The sequence below is a fragment of the Anolis sagrei genome, chromosome X (genome assembly GCF_037176765.1).
Source record: "Anolis sagrei isolate rAnoSag1 chromosome X, rAnoSag1.mat, whole genome shotgun sequence".
In the NCBI taxonomy this organism is placed as follows: Eukaryota; Metazoa; Chordata; class Lepidosauria; order Squamata; family Dactyloidae; genus Anolis; species Anolis sagrei.
Window position 1 is genome coordinate 48,651,335 of NC_090034.1, and position 18,801 is coordinate 48,670,135.

The 18,801-nt window shown below is 40.9% G+C and overlaps 1 protein-coding gene across 2 annotated transcripts in view; it reads right to left on the reverse strand.

Annotated features, from left to right (window-relative positions):
• Positions 1-18,431, reverse strand: part of AP1B1 (adaptor related protein complex 1 subunit beta 1) — a 31,507-nt gene extending 13,076 nt beyond the window's left edge. For both annotated transcript variants that reach the window (XM_060785288.2, XM_060785287.2), the window contains exons 1-11: positions 18,325-18,431; positions 11,359-11,416; positions 9,163-9,268; positions 8,101-8,236; positions 7,675-7,920; positions 6,402-6,592; positions 4,936-5,157; positions 4,713-4,833; positions 4,213-4,308; positions 3,962-4,077; positions 2,458-2,623 (exon numbers count right to left, since the gene is read on the reverse strand). In XM_060785288.2, the coding sequence (XP_060641271.1) occupies positions 2,458-2,623; positions 3,962-4,077; positions 4,213-4,308; positions 4,713-4,833; positions 4,936-5,157; positions 6,402-6,592; positions 7,675-7,920; positions 8,101-8,236; positions 9,163-9,268; positions 11,359-11,395 (1,437 nt within the window). In that variant the 5' untranslated portion in view covers positions 11,396-11,416; positions 18,325-18,431. The remainder of the gene's footprint in view (positions 1-2,457; positions 2,624-3,961; positions 4,078-4,212; positions 4,309-4,712; positions 4,834-4,935; positions 5,158-6,401; positions 6,593-7,674; positions 7,921-8,100; positions 8,237-9,162; positions 9,269-11,358; positions 11,417-18,324) is intronic.
• Between the last annotated feature and the right edge of the window lie 370 nt (positions 18,432-18,801).

Genomic DNA, 18,801 nt, shown 5'->3' on the forward strand with positions numbered 1-18,801 from the left:
TCTACACTGTGGAATGCAGGTGGGCCTTACTTTAAACGCCATGTCTCCATTAGATGTTCTTGGGAATTGCAGTTTCCAAAGGGAAATGAACCCTCTTGGTTAGACCACACCTGGAATATTGTGTCCAATTCTGGGCACAATTGAAGAGAGATATTGACAAGCTGGAATGTGTCCAGAGGAGGGCGACTAAAGTGATCAAGGGTCTGGAGAACAAGCCCTATGAGGAGCAGCTTAAAGAGCTGGGCATGTTTAGCCTGAAGAAGAGAAGGCTGAGAGGAGACATGATAGCCATGTATAAATATGTGAGAGGAAGTCATAGAGAGGAGGGAGCAAGCTTGTTTTCTGCTGCCCTGGGGACTAGGACACAATGGAGCAATTGTTTCAAACTATAAGAAAGGAGATTCCATCTGAACATTATGAAGAACTTCCTGACTGTGAGAGCTGTTCAGCAATGGAATTCTCTGCCCCAGAGTGTGGTGAAGGCTCCTTAATTGGAAGCTTTTAAACAGAGGCTGGATGGCCATCTGTCAGGGGTGCTTTGAATGCAATTTTCCTGCTTCTTGGCAGGCAGTTGAACTGGATGGCCCATGAGGTCTCTTCCAACTCTACGATTCTATGGGTGGCATCTACACTGTGCATGAATGCAGCTGGACCTTATCATAGCTCCATACTATGCAGTCCTGGGAGTTAGCTATCCAAGGTCTCCACCCTTCTCTGTGGGGCAGGAGAGAGAGAAAGAGAGCATAGCTGCTTTCCTTCCTTCCCTGTTTTCTTGCTTCCAGAAATGAAGACTTGTAACCGCTGACATGTGATCTTGCGTTAGTAGGGAAGCTGGGATTTCAAAGAGAGGAGGTTGTTTTTTTTTCAACAAAGAATACGAGGGAGGGATGGTGGGTGGGGCCAAATCTCTATAACATGAAAACTCAAAGAAAGGCGGAGTACTACTGAGTTGCATGGAGACATTTAACAGTGTGATGATGGTAAGGAAATCATCTGTTTCATTGAAAAGCAGAGATCTACTCAGCTCTACTCAACCAATCATTTCATAGCTTCAATGTGATGAAGTGGTAAGGCGTGGACCACCGTGGCCAAGTCAGGCTTTTCGAGGTACGGTTGTAGCTGGCGCAAAAGTTTTGATTGTGCGAAGGCCCTCCTGGCCAACAAGTGTCAACAATGAATCCAAAAGGACCCCCAGACTGTGGACCTGTGTCCTCAGGGGGAGAGTGACCCCATCGAGCACAGGTTGCCACCCAATATCCTGATCAGCCTCACGACTGACCAGGAGGACCACTGTCTTGTCTGGATTAAGTCTCAGCTTGTTGGCCCTCATCCAGTCCGTCACAGCTGCCAGGCGCTGACTTAGATCCAGGGAGCTTCCCTGGAATTAGGTGGAAAAGAGTAGTAGAGTTGAGTGTCATCTGTGTAGAGATGGCACCCAACTCCAAAACTCCAGATGATCTCACTCAGCAGTTTCAGTAGATGTTGAAAAGCATGGGGGAAAGAATGGAACCTTGTGGGACCTCACAGGTCAATGGCCAGGGGTCCGAGCAGGTGTCCCCCAGCTTCACCATCTAGGTACTATCCTCCAGAAAAGAGAGGAGCCACCGCAAAGCAGTGCTCCCAAGACCGATTACAGAGAGCCGACCCAGAAGGAGCCGACCCAGCCACTGAGATGTCCAAGAGAAGTAGCAGGCTGCAGATGTCATCCACCATGGTAACCAAAGCTATCTCCGTTCTGTGACCAGGCCTAAAACCAGACTGTGAGGGATGAATCAGTGTCATTTAAGAACCCCTGGAGCTGAGAGGCCACCACCCACTCCAGAACCTTGCCCAGAAAAGGAAGGTTTGAAATAGGCTGGTAGATGTTTAATATAGTTGAATCCACGGATGATTTCTTCAGAATAGGTTTTACAATTTGTTTTTTAAAAATTAGTTGGAAAATATCCCTGGTCCAATGAGGCATTAATAATCCTCGAGAACCATTCAGCCAGCCCCTCACTGGCAAGTTTGATAAGCCAGGAAGGGCAAGGATCTAGAGCACAGTGGTTGTTCTCACAGCTCCAAGAATCTTGTCCACATCATCAGGCCGGAATGGGTCATGTGACCATGATCACAGGAGGAACGGGGTCACGGGACCAGGGTTACAGGAGGAATGGGGGTCATGTGACCATACTAACAGGAGGAACAGGTGTCACATGACCAGGGTTACGGGAGGAACGGGGGGGTGGGGGGACGGGACCACAGTCATGGGAGGAATGGGGAGTCACAGGTCCAGGGTTATAGGAGGAATGAGGGTCACGGGACCAGGGTTATAGGAGGAACGGAGGCCACATGACCCTAGATAGGGATAAGGCCATTGAATGGCTTCCTCCATCCTTTGGGGGAATAACCCTGCAAAGGATAAGGGGGAGACCCTCTCAGCTGACCTCCCTCTCCCACCAGTCTGCCCCCGCCTACCTGTGTGCTTTCGTCATGGAAGCCCTCCAGGAAGCTCTCCAGCAGCTCATCCGCGTTGTCGATGCGCTCAGCGTACTCCCCCACAATCCAGATCATGGCCGCCCGGGCCTCTGGTTCGTCCAGCGAGTCCAGGTTCTCACACAGAGTGGCGATCACACTTTCATACCTGAATCATACCATATAATATGAATAACACAAAACTTATATATCTTATAATAAAATAACATATATAATTACAATATAAACTTATATGTGTGTATATATATAATATAATATAGTATAATAAACAATATAAACTTTATTATACATACAATATAATATAAACAGATATAATGTAAATAATATAAACATATAGTATACTACATAACAATGAATATAAAAAATATGATATATAGAAAATAAATAATATCTGGTGATATTACATATATATTATAATATATAGCAAATAATAAGCACATCTTATAAATCTATCTATTCTATCTATACACATAATAAAAGTGAAAATGTGTATGTGTGTATGTGGCGGTGGTGTCCACTTACACACACAGGCTCCTGCCTCCACAAACAGCTTTAACCCACAGTGCTGAGGTACCACCCAAAGCATTCCTTCCAAGGACATTACAGGTTATAGCGGGCGTCATGAACATGTCTCCTAACGCCTGCCTGTGTCCACCCCTGCCCACCACTTAAGTTAAGGCTTTCATTCGGGAACAATTTCCTTCTACATTTTCTGTTTTTCCTCCATATCGGGACCAAACTAGACACACAGACCCAACCTGGTCAGTTGTGCATACAGCCTGGGTTTGGGGGGGAGATTGACCTTGATTCTGGGAGTTGTAGTTCACCCTTATCCAGAGAGCACTGAACACAGCTGACAATGGATCTAAACCAAATTTAGAACACAGAACCTTGGTGACAAACATAACATACTGGAGGGTTTGGGGGGAGGGGGGGTGAGCCATCTGCAAGGGAATTGTAGTTCACTCCGCATCCAGAGATATTGCCAAACTTCCCAAAATAAACAATGCCTTTTTCAACTAATCCGGGTACCGCCAGGTCCCCAAGCTAGTAATACAATATATAATATTGTATAATTAAAATATAAACGTATTATATATATATATATATATATATATATATATATATATATATAATATTATATTATAGAAAATAAATAATATAAACTTATAATGGACTCTTTGTTTACGAGTCTAATTCATCCAATATGTGTATGAAAAGTTCTGCCATTTCAGATCAGATCCAATTAATAATCTTGCCAGAATTACTAGTGGCTCAAAACGTTTGAATGGCAGCATTTCACCCTTTGCAGACTGAAGTCTATTTCATACCTATACATACATACATACATACATACATACATACATACATATTCTATCATCCAACAGGGTATTTTTAGCCTGTTGTAGTCTATTTCCTTCAAATATACATATACATACATACATACATATTTATATGATATGATATAATATGAAAAGTCACTCACTTGTTGGGGTACTTGCGGAAGATGTCCTTGATGACCACAATGGCCTCCTGCACCACGTAGTTGACCTTGGTCTGGATGAGGTCCAGCAGGGTGCTCACACAGCGCTCTGCCGATTGCTGGGTAGGTAGGTAGGTAGGTAGGTAGGAAGGAAGGAAGGAAGGAAGGAAGGAAGGACAGCAGAAACAATAGATTATAACAACAACCACCACCACAACCATTCTGGGGTCGGGCTGCATGTCCTTTGAACTCACCTCGACCTTGATGGCACACCGACCGATGGCCCGCACGGCTTTTCTCACAAAGTCCACATCCACCTCTGTGGCATATTCCTTGAGTTCAGCCAGCACCTGTCATGGGGTGGAGGCCCAATAAGCTCTGAGAAGACCTACTTTCCCCCTACTCCAGCCCCCATAAGACCTACTTACCCACTTCTCCAGCTCCAAGGTCTACGGTTTCCCTTCTATGAGACCAACTTTCCCCCTTTTCCAGCTCTGAGGCCTATTTTCTCTGAGAAGATCTACTTTCTCCCTCTCCAGCTCCCATAAGGCCTACTGTCTCCCTCCTCCAGCACTGAAGCCTACTTTCTCCCTACTCTGAGAAGACCTACTTCTCCAGCTCTAAGGCCTACTTTTCCATCTCCTCCAGCTCCAAGGCCTACTTTCTCCCTTCTTCAGGAAGATCTACTTTTCCCTTCTCCAGCTCCCATAAGGCCTACTTTCTCCCTCCTCCAGCTCCGAGGAAGAGGACCTACCTGCGCGATGTTGGCCTGGGAAGCCAAGCGGATCATAACATCTAGCTTTTCCAGTTTGACATAGATGGGGTCGTTGTACTTGACAAAGAAGACCTTCATCTCATGCTTCAGAATCTCTGGTCTGTAAGGAGAAAGACATGTCAGCCCCCAAAGGCGTGAAGTCCAGCGTGGCTCACCTTCGCACCCTCAGGGGGGCATGCATCCTCAGGGTCCCAGGACTCACCTCTTCTGGACAATGAGGTTGATGTTGCGGAGGGCCACGTACTGGAGCTCGGGCTCTGCGGACAGCAAGGTGACTAGCGGTGGGGCCAGCTTCTTCAGCAGGGTCCCATAATAGTCCAGGTCCTTGGAGAGCATCTCCATGAACTTCATCAGGACCTTGACAGCTGAAAGGACCACCGCTGAATTGGCATGGGAGAGTCGGGGGGTCACCCGCTCACAGACACTGTGGGATCAAAAGGGAGAGAGGGTTGGGACCAGAAGGAAGAACCGAAATGGAGGAGAAGGAGGGGGAGGAAGCAGAATCTCTATCCCGCCGGCTTCACAAGTGCGGCTGGCGGGAACGAGAGACAGGGCCTTTTCTGTGGTGACCCCTCGGCTTTGGAACACCCTCCCCATAGAGGTACGATCAGCCTCCTCACTGATGGTGTTTCGGAATAGATTGAAGACATGGATGTTTAAACAAGCATTCGGTTAATCCGTTGCAACGAATTTTGATGACTAAAGGATTGGTAATCATGGACGATGAATTTTGGATTGCGATTCCAGTTACGAGATGCATGGGATTATTATTGGTGGCCCAATAATTTGTATTGTATATGTGTTTTATGCTTTTAAACTGAATACTGTTTTTTAAGTGTTGTAAACCGCAATGAGTCGCCGACTTAGGCTGAGATATTAGCGGTATACAAGCGCATAAATAAATAAATAAATACATACATACATACATATACTCTTTGTGTGTCTATGATGGTCTACAGGACTTAGATGGATCAGGACCATAGCTGGAACGCATATACCTTTCATGATCCAAATGAAGATATTAATAAGAGGAAGGTGGGAGTTATAGTCCAACCACTATTTGAAGAGCCCTGTGAATCCTACCCACAATGGATCTGGATGCATTTCATTACCCCAATGATCCAAATTAAAATACACATGCATTCATATGTAATATATATATACACACACACACACACACACACAAGTATTATATATATGTGTATGTGTATATATATATATATACAGTATATTCTGGCGTATAAGACTACTTTTTTACCCAATAAAATCTTCTCAAAAGTCAAGGGTCGTCTTATACGCAGGTGTAGTCTTATGCATGGGAGTCGTCTTAACTCTATATTTTAACTGGAAAAGTTGGGGGTCGTCTTATACGCCCAGTCGTCTTATATGCCGGAATATACGGTATATATACGTAATATATACGTAATATATGCGTGTATGTATGATGTAATATATATGTAATATATACGTGCATGTATCCCTTGGTCCTCCAATGCATTGAATAACAATAATAGTAATAATAATAATAGGAATGAGGCTAGAGAGGGGGGCTCCAGAGGTCCTCTTGACCAACTCTATTGGAAGAGGTGGGTCATAAGAGTGATCCGGTGGTGACCTACAGCTCCCGTAACCCCTGGGTCTCGGGGTCAGAGATCAAGGGCTCCTGACCTCTGGGCCTCACGGTCATCCTTGGGCATGTAGTTGGCCAGGCAGTCCAGGATGAAGATCTGACCCCACTCGGTGCACTCATTGAGGGCCGTCAGGAGCTTGTTGATGGACTGCGGATTCAGGTCCAGCAGGTTGCTGCTCGGGTGGGACTCCGCAATCTCCGACAAAGCTGCCACTGCGTTCGCCACCACCTGGAGGGCAGGGAAGGAAGAGAGGGTCAAATGTCATGGGGAGGAGCCCTCGGAGAGTGGGAGGAAGGAAGAGCAAGAGAAGAGGTTCCTTGAGGATCCCCTAAGTCCTCCAAGGTCAACTTGCACCAGAAGAGCAGTGTTCCTTCTAGGAATGTCCCGACCCTCCAGGGTGACTTTATGGGCAACTTATACTGGGTGAGGGCCAAAAAAAAATCACATTGGAGGACCGTTTTCCTCTATGATTCTCTAGGTCTTCCAGGATGACTTTATGGACAGCTTCTGCTGGATGTTAAACCCAGAATCATACTGGAAGACCTAGAGATTCCTAAACAGGTGCTCACTATTATCCTACAGGTCCTCTAAGGTCAGCTTGCACTAGAGGATCTAGATTCTTAGAGAAGTGTTCCCTCTAGGAATCTCTGCATCTTCCAGTATGACTCTAAAGTCAACTTGCACCAGAGGGCCTGGATTCCTAAATAAGTGTTCTCCCTAGGAATCTCTTGGTCCTCCAGTGTGATTTGATGATCACGTTAGCCATAGAATCATCCTGGAGGACCTAGAAATTCCTTGAAGGGTCCTCTGGCTGGTTCTGTGATCAACTTGCACTTGAAGACCTCGATTCATAGAGAAATGTTCTCTCTAGGAGTCTTTTGATCCTCCAGTATGATTCTATGATCCCACTGACCAAAGAATCATACTGGAGGATCTAGAGATTTCTAGAGAGATATTCTCTAGTCCTCTAGCTGAATTTATGGTCTACTCACACTGGAGGACCTGGATTCCTAGAGAAGTCTACTCTAAGCATCTTTGGGTCCCACAGAGTGACTCTACAATCAAGATGGCCATAGAATAACCCTGGAGGACCAGTATTCTCTCTGGCTCTCTAGGTCTTCCATGGCCAACTTGCACAGAGGAACTAGAGAAGTGTTCCCTCTTGAACCTCCAGAGTGGTAATATGGCCAACTATGGTGAATGTCTGGTGGAAGATTACCATAGAGTTGACCCGGAGGGCCACAGTTGTCCCTGAGGAAGATTCCTAGAGAAACATGAACCTTCCCCTCCCCCATATTCCTGGTGCCCACCATGGGGTTGGAGTCTGAGATGAGGTCCTTGAGGGTGTCCAGGAAGCCCTGGTCCTCCACCAGCTGGGCGTTGATGTCATGCAGTTTGGCCACGCAGACAGCAGCCGTCTTGCGCACATAGGGATCCTCGTCCTTCAGACACTTGCGCAGGGGCTCACACAAGTACTCTGTGATCTTGTCCACCCGGATGCAACCCATCGTCCGCACTGCCAGCGCCCGGATCAGTGGGTTGGGGTCCTCGCAGTCCTAGAGTGGGAGGGGAGGAAGTTGTCAGGCGGCCTTCCGGGAGGAGCCAGAGAGTCCCGGAGAAGGGTCCTCTCTAGGGATCAAGAGCTCCTCCAGCAAGACTTATGCGACCGGACTTCTAACTTCCAGGAAGCTTGGCCAAGAATGGCAAGGGATGCTTTGAGATGCCCCCTTTCTCACCTTGACGAAGGTGTTGACGGCCATGATGGCCATGTCTGGCTGACTCTTGGCATAGTTCATCAAGTACAAGTAGACCAGCTTCTTCAGCTCCAGGTTGTCCGTCTGCATGCAATTGACCACGTCTGGGAAGAGGGCACTGGAAGGCAATGTGAGGAAGTGGCACAATCAAGGTGGCACTCCATTTGGCATTCTCCATTGGATTCAAGATGATGCCCCAACTGGCATTCCCCACTGCATTCAAGATGGTGCCCCAACTGGTGTTCCCCATTATATTCAAGATGGTGCCCCAATTGTGTTGAAGATGGTGCTCCACTTGGCATTCCCCACTGCATTCAAAATGGCGGCCCAACTGGTATTCCCCAATTGGATTCAAGGCGGTGCCCCATTGTAAGATGGCACCCCAATTGGCATTCCTCACTGTGTTTAAGATGGCACCCCAACTGCATTCCCCATTGGATTCAAGATGGCACCCCAATTGGTGTTCTCCATTGGATTCCAGATGGCACCACAATTTAAGTGCCCCAAATGTAATCAAAATGGTGCCCCAATTGGTATTCCCAACTGTATTCACGATGGCACGCCAATTGGCATTCCGCATTGTATTTAATATTGTGCCCCAACTAGTGTTCCCCACTGCATTAAAGATGGTGCCACAATTGGTGTTCTCCATTGGATTCAGGATGGCGCCCCAATTGTAATCAAGATGGCGCCTCAATTGGCATTCCTCTTTATATTCAAGATGGTGCCCTAATTGTATTCTCCATTGGATTTCAGATGGCACCCCAACTGGCATTCCTTATTTATTTTGAAATGGCACCCCAACTGGAGTCAAGATAGCACCCCACCAGTGATACCCACTTTATTCAAGGTGGTGCCCCAATTGTATTCCCCATTGGATTCTCTATCTTGAATCTGGAGGGGGGTTGTGCTTCCAAGCGGATGTGCTAAACGAAGGCTCTCCTGAATCCCCAGTAATAACCCCTCCCCTTTGCTTGGGATTCCTGGGAAGGAAACCCAAGCGCCAGAACTTTCTCTGCCATCTGATAATAGCCACCAACCCACCTGACGTCTTTGCCCACCGTCATGGAGGCAATCACCTTCTTGACCGCCTCCTTCTTCTTCTCCTTTTTGTCGCTGTTCAGCTCAGCCTTCAGTTCAAAAATCTCTCCTGAAGAAACATAGAGACAGGGTGGGCACTTAAACACAGGCAACCCATGTTCCTATTATTATTATTATTATTATTATTATTATTATTATTATATACAGCGCCCACCCCCCAGCCTACACACATATAGTCGAAAGCCAGACAGCTCATATAAACCTTTATACCTCTATAGACAGACAGATATAGAAATATATCATATCCTTTAATCTACAGATTGGGCCACAATGATTAAAATTGTTGTTATTATGATTTTGTGCCCTCTTAATGTTGCAAAGCAAGTGACTGGCATAAGAGAAATACAGCCGTTTTGCATCTGTCAAGGGGTATAGATAACGATGATAATAATACCATTAATAAAAAGAACAAAATACAATAATAATACAAAAATAATATAATAGAATAATAGAATATCTTATCAAATAATAATCTTCTTCTTTCTAAGCTATTTTCCCAATGGAGGGCATACACTTTGAAATGGTAATACAATAATAATACAATATTCTAATATATAATAATATAATAATTGTAAGACATTATTATATTATACAATAATAATAATAATAAGAAAGCTTCCATAAAAGGAAACAAATGCTAACTGCCTGCTTACTATGGAGAAATCAAGAATTAAATACCGTATTTTCCGGCATACAAGACGACTGGGCATATAAGGCGACCCCCAACTTTTCAATTTAAAATATAGGGTTTAGAATATACTTGGCATATAAGACTACCCCTCTTGCCAGCCCCTGTACTTTCTTTAGATCTACATCTAAATCAGGGTGCGGAAAGGCAGAGATGCTTGGTCGGGAAGCAGAGTAAGCGTGGCCCCTTTAAATATTGTTTGTGGGCAAAGACAGGAGGTGGTTTTGTTGTTTGAGTATTCTTCCGGCGCTTGTGCGACCCGGCATTGAGAAGAGTAGCTTGCCAAAGAGGGGATGTCACTTCCTTTAGGAAAGTTTCAGAGAGGACACCCTGGTGCCATCAACACTGTCAGACAATGCGGTGTAAAACCGCATTATATGGTCAGCGTAGACTCATATAATGTAGCTGCTATTGCTGTGCCCCTCCGGCGCCGCTTGCCTCCCCAGGCTCCTGCTGCCGGCTTCAGCCTCCCCTCCATGCTCGTCTCGGTTGTCAATGCAGCAGCGGAGGAGGCGGTGACACAAGGTTGGAAGCCACTGGGCAAAGGAGAGGAGGAGGAGAAGCCACCTGGAAGACTTGAGTATATCCCAACTTTTATACCCAGAATATAAAATGACCCCTGACTTCTGTGAAGATTTTCCAGGGTTAAAAAGTCACCTTATTGGCCGGAAAATGCAGTAATAATAATAATAAGAATTATTATTATTATTATTATTATTATTATTATTATTATTATTATGTTTATTTATACCCTGCTTTTCTCTCCACAAGGAGACTCAAACCTGGTAAACTATTATTTTCTATTATGATTATTCTATTATTTTATATTACTAGCCGTCCCCTGCCACGTGTTGCTGTGGCCCACATGGGGGTTCTGTGTGGGAGGTTTGGCCCAATTCTATCATTGGTGGTGTTCAAAATGCTCTGTGATTGTAGGTGAACTATAAATCCCAGCAACTACAGCTCCCAAATGTCAAGATTCTATTTTCCCCAAACTCCACCAGTGTTCACATTTGGGTATATTGAGTATTCATGCCAAGTTTGTTACAGATCCACAATGCTCTCTGGATGTAGGTGAACTACAACTCCAAAACCAAAGGACACTGCCCACCAAAGCCTTCCAGTATTTTCTGTTGGTCATGGGAGAACTGTGTGCCACGTGGGGGTTCTGTGTGGGAGGTTTGGCCCAATTCCATCGTTGATGGGGTTCAGAATGTTCTCTGATTGTAGGTGAACTATAAATCCCAGCAACTACAACTCCCAAATGACAAAATCAATTTTTTGAGTGAAGGACATACATTGGGTTGTTAGGGGTCTTGTGTCCAAATTTGGTGTCAATTCGTCCAGTGGTTTTTGAGTTCTGTTAATCCCACAAACGAACATTACATTTTTATTTATATAGATTATTAAAAACCGTTAGAAATGTGAAGGGAAATGAAGGAAAGTATTACCTTTCTTGGTGGTGGTGAAGTACTTTGAATCTGACATTTTGGCTTATCTTTGCTGGATCTAGAAGGGGAAAAAAGGGGTTTTTTAATGTCTGAAAGCCCCAAAAGGGAAGAGGAAAAACAGATAGAAGTGGAAAGAAAAAGAGAAGCTGCTGAAGACAGAGAAGAAGCCCTTAGCGGAAGGGCCTCCACAGGTTCTTCTTGCATTAATCTGCTTTTGAAAGAGGATCAAGAGAGGATGAAGGGCTGCTCCGTTGGAAGACTGAACTAAAAGAACAAAGGAAAGCTATATTTAAAACACTGGGATATATATATATATATATATAATACAGAAAGAGCCACAGAATCAATAACAGTAGGCCTTTTAGGATTATTATAGTATGTCAGTAATAAGAGTTCCTTTACATTATGCATTATTATATTACACAAATGTATTATGATATACTAGCTAAACGCTTCGCTGTGGCTCAGTCTGATATGAAATGAATGAGACAGTAAATTAAAGTATTGTTGCGAACATAGATTCACTGAGAAATCGCATCATTCAATTCAATACCCTGCCTTGTGTTGCTATGTCTATATGGAATGAAAGGAAAGGAAAGAAAAAGATTTTTTTTACAGAAATCATTATTGTAAAGCTAGTGGATTGACTATATTTTTGGTTTAGTTATTTATTTATTTCAAGTATTTGTATCCTGTCTTCTTATTCTGCTGAGGCAAAAGGAAAGCTGCACTGTGATTGGTTGTTTTTTTTTACTGCTATAGTAAAAGGAAAGTCGCACAGCAATTGGTTGCTCATGCTCAGTTTTCATGTCTTATACTGCTGAGGTAAAATGAAAGCTAGGCTGTGAGTGGTTGCTTTGGGCATCACAGATTCCATTTTGTCTATTCCCGGACAGCTAGTTCTACTCTAAATACACACTTGTATTCAATTTCATTTTACTATAAAACACACACACATATTGGAATGCAACATTGTGTCAAAATGTCAAGTTTGAATTTTGCGAGCACAAACTTACGCAGACTGAGATTTTATATAGAGAGATATTTGGACTATATTATTATTATTATCTACAGATTGCATTATGGTAATATTTGGATTACATTATTATTATTATTATTATTATTATTATTATAATTATTATTATTGGATTACATCATCATTATTATTATATTCAGATTATATTATTATTATTAAATTTGGATAATAGTATTATTAAATGTCAGTTATAGTACATGCAAAAATGTATTATACAAGCTAGCGGAATCCTATGGTTTGCTCCAGATTACAATGATGATAGTAATAATAACAACAATAATATAATACAATACAGTACAATATAATACAATACAGGAATGCATCCTTCTCAGCCAAAATAGCAACAATCCCAATAATGTTGCTAACAATACCAATATAATAATCTATAATACAATATAATATAATATAGAAATGGACCTTAAGCCATAATAATAATAATAATAATAATAATACAAATATCAAATATAGGAATGCATCATTCTGAACCATAATAATAATAATAAAATATAATATAATATAGGAATTGATCCTTCTAAGCCATAATAATAATAATAATAAAACATAATAAATATAATATAGATCTAACCCATAATAATAACAATAATATAACATAATAAATATAATAAAGGAATGGATCCTTCCGAGCCAAAATACCAACAATACTAATAACGTATTATATTATTTATTTATTTACCATATTTATACCCTGCCCATCTCACCCTGTAGGGGACTCAGGGCGGCTCACATATATAGGCAGCGATTCGATGCCATAATAACATACATCAATTAAATAAACATATATATTAAAACAATCATTAAAAGCATATCAAACATTAAAAACCACTTATTTTAAATCAAGCAGTCCAATCTCGAAATCCGTGTCCATACCAGATTATCATCGCACTATTCTATATTCTCTTATTGCACTGGTAGATTACTAACCGAACATCTGGCCCCACATCTAAATTTTTAGCTTTTTCCTAAAGGTCAGGAGGGAGGGGGCTGATCTAATTTCACTAGGGAGGTAGTTCCATAGCCAAGGGGCCACCACTGAGAAGGCCCCATCTCTTGTCCCCATCAGTTGCGCCTGTGATGGAGGCAGGACCAAGAGCAGGGCCTCCCCAGAAGATCTTAATCTCTGAGATGCTTCATAGGGGGAGAGACGTTCGGACAGATAAGCTGGGCTGGAACCGTTTAGTGCTTTAAAGCCAGCACTCTGAATTGTGCTCGGTAGCAGACTGGCAGCCAGTGGAGCTGACGTAACAGGGGAATTGTATGCTCCCTGTACCCTGCTCTGGTGAGAAATCTGGTTGCCACCCGTTGGACTACATGAAGTTTTCAAAGGCAAACTCACACAGAGGGTGTTGCAGTAGTCTATTTGTGATATACCAAGAGTGTGAACTACCATGGCCAAGTCTGACTTCCCAGGGTATGGGTGCAACTGGAGTACAATTTTTGCAAAAGCTCCCCTGGCCACTGCCGAGACCTGGGGTTCCAGGCTCAGTGAGGAATCCAGGATCACGCTCAAGCTGCGAACCTGCACCTTCAGGGGGAGTGTGACCCTGTCCAGCGCAGGCTGTAACACTATACCTTCTTCAGTCTTTCGACTGACCAGGAGGACCTCTGTCTTGTCTAGATTCAATTTAAATTTGTTCACCCTCATCCAGACTGTCTCAGCCTCCAAGCACTGGTTCAGGACCTGAACATCCTCCTTAGCAGCAGGTGGAAAGTTGTAGTAGAGTTGAACATCATCTGAGTACAGATGACTTTGTATTCCAAAACTCCAGGTGATATCTCCTAGCAGCTTCATGTAGATGGTAAACAACATGGGGGAGAATACTGAGCCCTGCGGGACCCCACAGGACAAAGACTGTGGGGCCGAGCAGATGTCCCCCAACAACACCTTCTAAGAGTGATCATCTAGGAAGGACCGGAACCACTCTAAAACAATGCCCCCAAGCCCCATATCTGTGAGGCATCCCAGAAGAGAACCAACAGGGGCACACTCTCCCTGTCTAGTTCCTTACGTAGATCATCCACTAAGGCGACCAAGGCTGTTTCAGTTCCATGACCTGGCCTAAAGCCAGACTGCTCTGGATCCAGATCATCAGTTTTCACCAAGAACACTCGGATTTATGAGGCCACCACACGTGCATGACTTTACCCAAAAAGGGGAGTTTGGAAACTGGCTGAAAGTTGTTCACTGATGGTTTTTCAACAGCGGTTTTAAGCCCACTGGAATTTTGCTTTCTTGCAAGGAGGCATTAACCAACACCTTCACCCACTTGCCAAACCCCCACTCTGGCCTCCTTTACCAGCCAGGATGGGCAAGGGTCTAGGATGCATGTGGTTGGCCTTGCTTCTCCAAGGATCTTGTCCACATCCCCGGGCTACATGAGTTGAAATGAATCCATCAAAACCGGACAAGCAGGTGCTCGAGTGACATCTTCAGAGACTGCCATTAACACAGTGTCTGCAAAGAACCAAGCAAATGTTTCACAGTGAGTTGCAGAATGGTCAGGGATCCCATCTTGCGAGATGAGATTTAACAAATCACTGACCATTCAAAACAATTCAGCTGGACGGTTCTTAGCGGACGCAATGTTGGCCGCAATGAGAGATTTGCTTGCGGCCTTCACTGCCACGGCATATGCCCTTAGATAGGCACATAACCTATAATATAATATAACACAACACAATATAGGAATGGATCCTAAGCCATCATAATATTATTATTATTAGTAGTAGTAGTAGTAGTAGTAATATAATACAGTAATGCATCCTTCTAAGCCATAATAATAATAATATGGCCTAGTTTTTACAGCACTGAATGTTTGCCGATATTAGTTGTTAACCACCCTGAGTCCCTTCGGGGAGATAGGATGGGATATAAATAAATAATTATTATTATATTAATATAACATAATAAATATAATACAGGACTGGATCCTAAGCCGCCATAATAATAATAATAATAATAATAATAATAATAATAATAATAATAATAGAATGCATCCTTCTGAACAATAATCATCATCATCATCATAAATATAATATAGGAATGGATCCAAAGCCATAATAATAATAATAATAATAATAATAATAACAATAACAATATAGAAACTGATCCTTCTAAGCCAAAATAATAACAATAACAATAATAACAGTGCCTATATCTCTAGAGTGAGACAATGCACAACAAAATCCAGTTCTCTGCCCCAAAGAGTTTACAAAAGAAATGCAACGTAAGCAGAAGAGAAGGGAAGTGGTGGGTTCATGCCTATTTCCTCCCTTCTGTTTATCTGTGTTTGAACAAATGGTTCACACAAAAAACAGCCTTCTTTGTCCATTCCTGTTCTCTGTGTCCCTTCCTCCTGATAAAAGACCGAAAGGGGACTCTGAATGAATGATTAATGGGGAAAGTTGGCCTGATCCCCAGTCACGAACAGGAGACACAGGGCAACATGGATGGGCCTTATAGAAAATATTAGCAGTATTCTTTAATCCCGAGGTACAGTGGATCGAGAAGGCTGAAGAGAAGGAGAAGAAATATTATTATTAATATTCTATTAATAATATTTTATTACAATATTAATTTTAGTCCATGGGAAATAATAATAATAATAATAATAATAATAATAATAACAATAATAATAATATCCAGCGTCCTTTTCCTTTTTCCTGCTGTTTTCATGTTTCTTTAATTCGGTTTAACCAAATTTCCCATGGAACAGTCCAATTGTGCTTAGAAGAAGTCCCATTCTGCACAATCCCTTATTAATTAATGAATTAAATAATAATAATGATAATGGTATTCATAGAATATCATATAATAATATCATATCAAAAATATAATAATAAATAAGATAAAATAATAAAAATAATATAATGTACAATGATGATAATAATAATAATAATAATAATAATACATTTTTATTTATGTCCTGCTTTTCTCCCACAAAGGGATCCAAAGCTTCCTACATATTACAGTACAAAACAATGGCAATTAAAACAAATATATAAACATATAAAACAATCAATAAACATTCATATGCATTTTAAATAATATATACATTAATGTGGAGTCTTGTCAGATCATATTGCAGATCACTATATAAATCGTAATGATAATATATCATATATACTGTAATACTATAATAATCATAATATTGGTAGTCACAGAGCCATATTATATAATAATATATAATATCGATAATCATCATAAATAAATAAATAATATATTTTCTAATATAATAATATATTATAAGAAAATAAAATACAATAATGCAATGCACTATAAATTGTAATAATGGCCTATCATAATAATATAGAATAAGAATAATACACCATAATAACATACAATATCGTAATTTTTAAAATGTACTGTGCCAATCCTTGAGGTTTGTGTTAAAACAGATGAAAACACATTATTATCATTAATATTATTATGATTATTATTTATACCCTACTTTTCTCTCCAAATATTACTATATTATTATATTTGTTTAATGGTTCACCCTCTAGTTCACCTTGAAACTAGATTCTTTTTCTTATTTTCCCATATCTGAAAGTAATATTGTTATATTTGCTTAATGTTTTCCCTTCCAATAACAACAACAATAATAATCTTGTGCTTTGAGCCTCTTCAATGGAGAGAAAAAGCAGGGTATAAAAATAATAGTAATAAAAATGAAAAAATGGCAATAATAATTTCTGAATATAACAATAATCTGAATAACAGTAATATGAATTAAAAATTGGAAAGTAAGAACAATAATATAATTTCAAGGTAAACTGTAGGCTAAAACAACAATAATACTCTCATTGATTTCAAGGTAAACTAGAGGCTAAAACAATAAATATAATAATAATCATCATCATAGAATAAGAACCTCATTTATTTCAAGACAACTGGAGACTAAAGCATTAAACATAACAATAATAATATAACAATAATAATAATCTCACTTATTTCAAGGCAAACTGGAGGCTAAAATAGCAATAATAATAATAATAATAATCTCACTAATTTCAAGGCAAACTGGAGGCTAAAGCATTCAATATAATAATAATAATAACAATAATGTCATTTATTTCAAGACAAACCAAAGGCTAAAACTATTATTATTATTATCTAATTTATTTTAAGGCAAACTGGAGGCTAAAACATTAAACATAATAATAATAATAATAATAATAATAATAATAATAATGTCATTTATTTCAAGACAAACCAAAGGCTAAAACTATTATTATTATCTAATTTATTTTAAGGCAAACTTGAGGCTAAAGCATTAAACATAGTAATAATAATAATGTCATTTATTTCAAGACAAATCAAAGGCTAAAACTATTATTATTACCTCATTTATTTTACGGCAAACTGGAGGCTAAAGCATTAAACATAATAATAATAATAATAATAATAATAATAATGTCATTTATTTCAAGACAAAACCAAAGGTTAAAACTATTATTATTATCTCATTTATTTTAAGGAAAACTGGAGGCTAAAGCATTAAACATAATAATAATAATAATAATAATAATAATAATGTCATTTATTTCAAGACAAACCAAAGGCTAAAACTATTATTATTATCTCATTTATTTTAAGGGAAACTAGAGGCTAAAGCATTAAAAATAACAATAATAATAATAATGTCATTTATTTCAAGACAAATCAAAGGCTAAAACTATTATTATTACCTCATTTATTTTACGGCAAACTGGAGGCTAAAGCATTAAACATAATAATAATAATAATAATAATAATAATAATATCGCATTTATTTCAAGGCAAAACGGAGGCGAAAGGATTAACATCATCACAATAATATAACAATCTCATTTATTTTAATCTCACTCAGACAATAATAAATATGCCCATGGATTACAGTTTGACATTCCCATTAAAGGGCGCTTCTTACCGCCTTCAGCTTCGGCTTCTCCTTCCGCGTCTCTGCAGCTCAGGCCGAAGCGTCCTCTCTCAGCTGCAGCCCGGGCGGAAATGAAGCGAGCATGCGCACACGGACCCGTGCGACGCGAGCATGCGCACACGGATGATAAGCGTGGCGAGCGTGCGCAGAGGGGGGAAAGACCTTAGGGGAGAACGCCACGCATGCGTAAAGGGGCCGGGACAGGGCTGCGGAAGAACGTGAGCGAGCCCCCGCTGAGCAGTTGCCTGGGGCGACCGTTGCCCCTGGCAACAGCATTGGGCCTACTCCTTCAAAAGGCCCTTCACTTGGTTTATTTACGGACAATATTTAATTTTAAGAAAACAGTGATAGGGGAGATATGCCCAATTAAATGCACAATTGCAGAAGTTAGCCAGAAGAGATAAGGAACTATTTTTTAAACAAGCAATGCATGGAAGTGGAAGAAGACAACAGAATAGGAAGGACAAG